The sequence below is a fragment of the Physeter macrocephalus genome, chromosome 2 (genome assembly GCF_002837175.3).
Source record: "Physeter macrocephalus isolate SW-GA chromosome 2, ASM283717v5, whole genome shotgun sequence".
Classification (NCBI taxonomy): Eukaryota; Metazoa; Chordata; class Mammalia; order Artiodactyla; family Physeteridae; genus Physeter; species Physeter macrocephalus.
Genome location: NC_041215.1, coordinates 83,399,735 through 83,407,324, shown reverse-complemented (window position 1 = coordinate 83,407,324; position 7,590 = coordinate 83,399,735). Strand labels below are relative to the sequence as shown.

The 7,590-nt window shown below is 37.4% G+C and overlaps 1 protein-coding gene across 1 annotated transcript in view; it reads right to left on the bottom strand.

Moving 5' to 3' along the window:
- Positions 1-2,357, bottom strand: part of OSBPL6 (oxysterol binding protein like 6) — a 101,854-nt gene extending 99,497 nt beyond the window's left edge. The window contains exon 1 of the mRNA XM_024122392.2: positions 2,241-2,357. Coding sequence (XP_023978160.1) covers positions 2,241-2,342 — 102 coding nt within the window. The 5' untranslated portion in view covers positions 2,343-2,357. The remainder of the gene's footprint in view (positions 1-2,240) is intronic.
- Positions 2,358-7,590: the final 5,233 nt, after the last annotated feature.

Genomic DNA, 7,590 nt, shown 5'->3' with positions numbered 1-7,590 from the left:
ATCAAAAAAACAAACAACCCAATCCAAAAATGGGCAGAAGACCTAAATAGACATTTCTCCAAAGAAGATATACAGATTGCCAGCAAACACATGAAAGATGCTCAAAATTACTAATCATTAGGGAAATGCAAATCAAAAGTATAAGGTATCACCTCACACCGGTCAGAATGGCTATCATCAAAAAATCTACAAACAATAAATGCTGGAGAGGGTGTGGAGAAAAGGGAACCCTCTTGCACTGTTGGTGGGAATGTAAATTGATACAGCCACTATGGAGAACAGTATAGAGGTTCCTTAAAAAACTAAAAATAGAACTATCATAGGACCCAGCAATCCCACTACTGGGCATATACCCTGAGATAACAATAATTCAAAAAGAGACATGTACCACAATGTTCACTGTAGCACAATTTACAATAGCCAGGACATGGAAGCAACATAAGTGTCCATCAACAGATGAATGGATAAAGAAGATGTGGCCCATATATACAATGGGATGTTACTCAGCTATAAAAATAAACGAAATTGAGCTATTTGTAGTGAGGTGGATGGACCTAGAGTCTGTCATACAGAGTGAAGTAAGTCAGAAAGAGAGAAACAAATACCGGATGCTAACACATATAGGGAATCCAAAAAAAAAAAAAAAAGGGTTCTGACGAACCTAGGGGCAGGACAGGAATAAAGATGCAGATGTAGAGAATGGAGTTGAGGAAATGGGGAGGGGGAAGGGTAAGGTAAGCTGGGATGAAGTGAGAGAGTAGCATGGACATATATACACTACCAAATGTAAAATAGATAGCTAGTGGGAAGCAGCTGCATAGCACAGGGAGATTAGCTCGGTGCTTTGTGACCACCTAGAGGGGTGGGATAGGGAGGGTGGGAGGGAGACACAAGAGAGAGGAGTTATGGCGATATATGTATATGTATAACTGACTCACTTTGTTGTACATCAGAAACTAACACACCATTGTAAAGCAATTATACTCCAATAAAGATGTTAAAAAATAAATAAATAAAATTAAATTAAATGGGGGGAAAAACTCTTCAAGAATGTTCACTATTGAATATCCCCCAAAAGGAAAGTTTTCATAAAAAGTTAACCTCTGCTTATTGTGCATCTCCAGTTACACAAGAAATTCTTCTCAATATTATAATGGCAAATGATAATATTCAGACAAGTGCTGGGCAAAACAATCACCTGTTTTGACAATGAAGAGAATTCATATGCCTAATCCCCATACAACCTTGCCTGTAGAACAGGCACTGAAGTAGTAGTAAAGTAACTGTGTGAACAAAAATAATTTACAGAATGGGCTCAATGGGATAATTAAGCACCAATAATTTATTTTCTCCATTGATTTTAATTCCCTTAATTCCCTGATTCTACAATTTTATTTGTATGTTAAAAAATAAATAAATAAAATTAAATTAAATGGGGGGAAAAACTCTTCAAGAATGTTCACTATTGAATATCCCCCAAAAGGAAAGTTTTCATAAAAAGTTAACCTCTGCTTATTGTGCATCTCCAGTTACACAAGAAATTCTTCTCAATATTATAATGGCAAATGATAATATTCAGACAAGTGCTGGGCAAAACAATCACCTGTTTTGACAATGAAGAGAATTCATATGCCTAATCCCCATACAACCTTGCCTGTAGAACAGGCACTGAAGTAGTAGTAAAGTAACTGTGTGAACAAAAATAATTTACAGAATGGGCTCAATGGGATAATTAAGCACCAATAATTTATTTTCTCCATTGATTTTAATTCCCTTAATTCCCTGATTCTACAATTTTATTTGTAACCTGATTCCTGAATCTGACTGTTACCAGATTCCATGAAACTCCAAACAGAAGTTAGGGCTTGGCAGACCAGTGAGAGACTTGGAGGAAGAAGACTGTTCAGATCCCTTTCCATGTCCATGAATGAGGAAGAACAGAACATTCATGATCCAGAGGCTGCCTCTTGCCTCCAGGTACAGATGTGAGGAAAACACTGCAGGGCTTCAATTAGCTACCCTTCCTGTAGTTTGTACTCTGAAAAAGGATTCTAAATCACAGAAAAGCAAGAGCAGGATCTTCACGACATCATCAGGAAGATCTACAGAAAACAGTGAGTTTTCCTGTGGAATAAAAATCTTCACAGCAAAAATTTCAGACTTAATTAGCAATCCCATCATATACTAATGGTACTATAGTTGCATAAAATAACAAAATGCACTTTACACTGTTATCTTACCTGCCTACTGTCCCTTTGAGAGGATGCCGAAGAGGAGGCACTTCTATGGGTGGGGGTGGATGTTTTATGAGCAGGGGATATGCCCTTCTCATCTGAACTCATAGCTGCAGTTTGAATCTAGTTGTATGCACTGAAGACCATCCCAATCGTGTCTCAAATTCACAGACAAAGAAGCAGATGATTTTTCAGCTTTAGTCCATTTCATGAGTCAGGTTTGACTAGAAAAGATGAGGCAAATATTGAGGGTGTCCAAAACACCTAAAAGCAAAATGAACAAACAAAGAAACCTCATGTGAATGATTTAAAAGTCATTAAATACCACACGTTAACGTGATATTCTTCCCTTGTATTGTTGTTGTTTTAAAGCAGATTACAATGCTATGTTCTGGACCCTCATGCTACTTTGGTATATCAGTTTCTTCCCTTGAAATTTAATTTCCCCCACTCAGTGGATTATAATAAGAGCTCAATCCATGTTTGTCATCAGTTTAGTTCAGTCATGTCATGCATGTGATGGTTAAATCTGACACAAAGCAGTCAGTGACAAAAGGCAAAAGAGTTGATGTACTTTATGCATCATATGATCCAGCATTTGGGAAGGATCAAGGAATACACATACGTGCTGTTATCTGTACTTCAATACCACAGCATACCTACATATGACTCGCAGCAACCAGCAGCCTCACAAGTATCTACAGACTGACAGGCATGTCCCGGGACTGGGGTAATGATGGAGTTGCTTCACTTATCCACAGCCAAGAACCATTTCATTTTTCATTTGGATTCATATAAGGAAAGTCTGCATTGTAACTAATAGGGCTAAAAACTTGTCCCCAAGAGAAGCATTGTTCAATTGGCAACACAGGTTGCTAGAAAACATATTTTTTTAAAGGTAAGCATGATAGTGTAAGATGAAAAGCTTACACAACAAACAATCTGTGTCCCAAAACACTGACAACTAAAGTGAACTTGTCCTCTTCTAAGAAGGTGGAAGGCTAAGTTCCAGGCCCAATCTTAATCATAATACCTTGAAGGAAGCATTGAACCCTTGGGTAAGTACTTTAGCACAAATTAGAAAAGAAAGCTGCTGGTGATGAAGAGAAATCAATCTTTAGGCCAAAGAAAAGTGAGACCTAAACTTTTCAGTCCAGAGGGAGAGACAGTCAATGAAAAAAATCAAAAAAGGATGAAGACGCATGGAATATTAGGAGGACACATGGCGAGGGCAACTCACTAGGTCTGGAGGTCAGAGGTATCCCTGTGCAAGTGGGTTTGAGCTGAGATCTGAAGGATACGAAAGAGTTAACCAGGTGTCTGGTTGTCCAGCTGGGTGTGATCAAGGAATTCATGCTGGTCAATATGATCAGAGCACACAGAGACAGTGCCATGATGGTCAAAGAAAGGCACAGGTCAATTCCTGCAGGGCCTTGGAGTCCATGTTCAGCATTTTGATTTTTATCATGAGCATAGGAGGCCATAAAGAGGTGAGGTATAATCAGATTTGTGTGTTTAAAAGATCACTTTGGCAGTCATGAGGAGAACCAAACTGGGGAAGTAAAGAAGATGAGGGAGGCCTGATCAGGAAACAAGAGATAGTGAACTAGAGAGGTGGCAGGAAACTCAGCACCTAGTCCTGTCAGTTGTGAGTGGATATGGAGGAGGAAAAGTGGTTTTGAGGATGGTTCCCAGGTTTCTGGTATTCCTAGCGAGGGCTGGCCAAAGGAAATCCACAATTGACAGCAGGTCATGAGTATGGTTTCAGACGTGTTAACTTTAAGGTACAAAGAAGGCATTCAAGTGGGGGCAAACACATGGAAAGGTAGGTCTGGAGCTCCGAGGAATTTAGGATGGAGACAAATGTTTAATAGACTATGTTAACAGTACAAATGTATCAAATGACTTATGTATAGATCATGTAAACTCTGCAAGTGCAAGCAAATTAAATTTTATACAGGCCTATAGTTATATTTTTTAAATCTGCAACATTATGTTAATGGAGTATATGACCCTGAATATAATCAGGATTTTAATGGTTAATAGGTTATAGAGAATATTCAAAAGAACAATCCCAATAATTAAAAGGCAAATGACTATAAATTGGAAAAACTTGGGACTTTCTAGTGAATAGAACTTGTGCTCCTTTCATAAGATTTTGACATCACCTGTCACCACAGGAAAAATAAAGGTTACTTACTCCCAAATTCGAAGACTTTCTCTTGAAACAAAACTAGTGTTTGGGCTAATAGAAATGTAAAGAGCTGTGGAGCTCTTTCTTTGGCTTGAGATCAGGCTTTGTTTAGTACTGGCAAGAGACAGTAATAAGCTGACACTTGCTAGGTGGTCAGGTAATCCGTCTGTTTTATGAAGGTAGTCTAATAAGCGTAAGTAAAGTTTCTCAAGCTAAACTCTGGTGCCAGCAAACAGAAAGCAAGAACACTGCTCAAATTCTTGATGTGAAGTACTTTGCTTTCTGGTCCAAGATGCTTTACAAGTAGATGCTGATACTTGAGCTAAAAGTATGGAAGTTCTGTGATGTACTCAAGTGCCCCAAGGGATGAGGCTGAGACAACCAAACTCATCAAACTCTCATCCCTTTGGAAGTAAATTTAATCCAAGCTACATCAAGGGCCAACATTTCTTCTGATGTACTTTTTCTTTTCCCTAACAGCATCCAACGGCACTTTCCTCATTAACATCAATGCTAACACCCTGGTTTTAATTTAAAATGATATTTTCAGGGTAATCTGTCTTTGAGGAAAGGGCAGCATTTTGGTTGAATTATACTTATGAATATCTTGAATAATATCAGGAATGTGGAAAAGGTGAGTGAGAGAATTTAATTCATTCCAAGAATTGTTTTTGAGGTTACTGTTTTTGTTTCTATTATTTTTTAAAATCTCTTTTAACAAAAAGAGTTTCAGGTACCTAATATAAGGTTGAATGAAATGACCTTTAAAGATCATTCCAATCTGATTATAAATCAAGTGTCTGATCACTGCTCTATTTCAAAATGCATTACGAAAGTAAGTCTAAACTCCGTTAGTAGGTTGCAACTATTTATTCATTATTCCTAGAATGCAAGAATTGCTGTGACATTTTAAAAAAGACTTATTTCATCTCTGTCAAAGCACATTTTCAGAAATCGCCAAAACAAAATTCTAAACGTATTTTAGACCATAGATTTTCATGTCAACACCAACATAATTCCTCTACTCAATGAGAAAAGTATTGTGGCTGAAAACAGCAATATGAGAGCCTAACATCTAATTTCCCTGTTTCATTCCTCCTTCACATCAGTGGGATCACTACAATTGTTTCTAAGTACTGTAACATTTGCATTTACACTGAGTGACATAAAATTCAGATTTATGACCTAGGGACTTAACTAAAGCAAAAAGTGGCAGGGAAGTCTTCTACAACTTGTTGTTTACAGGCATCATACATAGTGTGTGTTCAGAAAAACATTTGAAACTGGGGACTACTTAGCCTGGGCTAAGTTGTGATGTGGTAACACACAACTCCAGAATCTCAAGGGCTTACAAGAAAGGTTTATTTCTTACCCATTTACATGTCCTTTGGAGGTCGGCTGCTGCCCTGCTCTATATCCTCTTCATTCCAGGCCAAAGGAGAAACCCCCATGTGAAGGAGGAAAAGAGCCATGGCAGGACCACTCGACAGTTCTTAGAGCTTTTGCTTGTAGGCGGCACATGCCACTTACACTCACGTTTTATTGGCCAAAGCAAGTCACATGGGCAAACTGAAGTCCATGAGGCATGAAAGTATAATCCTCCCAGAGGAAGAGGTAGTGATTACTTGGGCACAATAATATGATGTACTACATTTACCACAGGAAAAGATTAAAAGTACAGATGAAAATATTTAAATTGACTCTAGTTTCATCACCTAGAAATAATCCTGGTTAACATTTTGGTTATACTTTAACCAAAGTAGAAGAATAATGTCCATACTCTCTGCAATATGCTTTCTTCAATCAACAATACATTGGTAACAGCCTTCCTTGTGAACAAAAAAACTTTAGTATCACCATTCTTAATCACTATATATAAGGCCACCACACAGCTGTCACACAATACATTTGACCATTCTTCTAGTGGGATATTTAGATTGTATTCAGTTTATTCTGAAACAATGAAATTTATCACAGAAGAGTTCATGATGATTATTCACTTTTGATTATTATAAAATGACCTGCTTTGTTTATTTCACTGTTTTGCTTTATCTGATACCATCTGCTTTCTTTCTGTTGTAATTAATGAAATTTGCCCATGCTTTTACATTTAAATTTTCTATTTCTATTCTTTTGTATTATGTGTTCCTCTAGTAATGATCATGTTGGGTTGTTTTAAAAAAATCTAATTTTAGTAAAGTTTTCCCCATTTCCATTTACTGTTTCACTAACAGTTGGCCTTACCCCTGCCATACCATTTTACACTTTCTATTTTTTGGTTCTTCTTTGTTTCCTTTAATGGGTGATGGCTTTTCCTATATAATCTGCCTTTCCTTATAATACTGATTTTTACATGGTTTTAATTGACTTTTATATTTCCCATTAATTTGGAAGATACAATTCCCCCTTTAAAGTTCTATTAATGTTCTCCTTTAAGTCTCTCTAAATCATGCTGGAACCTGTAGTCTGTAAGTGACAAAGTCAAGAGTAAAATGGTATCTTTCGAGTCTTCACTTGCAATATAAGTCTCCCTTCCCCCAGCCCCCCCAGAAAATCAAAAATTTCTCCTCTCAGCCTTCATCTCAACTTGGTGATTTAATCTGGAGTTTTGCAGAATCATGCTTAGGATTCTAGAGCAATAGTGAGGAGCCCATATGACTTTTTCTGCTTGGGGCCAACTGAGACATCTAAGTACGAGGACAGACTAAGAAAAGCAAAGCCGTTTTTTGCCTTTTCAAGCAGTCTCCTTCTCCTCAAGTGCAGCTGAGGTTTGTCATAATCAGGACCTGGCTAGACTTTCCTCAATTTGAGATATCATAGAATTGGGGTCTAGTCCTCCACAGTTTTGACGTTAGATTCTGTTTTACGTTAGTGTTCAGGTTAGTGATAGTTTTCCTTTTCCAGTATTTGCATCACTTATTTACAGAGAATTAGGAAGAGCCACATTAGGTAATCCTAGACACCAGTCACCTGGAGCAGGTCATTCCTATCAACTGACCTTATCAACGCAAAAGTCTTTGTACTGCTAGGTGGAATAAACTGGTTTTCTATCAAGATCATCACCAGAACAACAAATGCCTATTGTCATTATATATTATAGTCATTACAATGTCATTATATAGTAAAGTTTTTTTTCCTTAAGTAGAAAGGATAGGAAGTCTT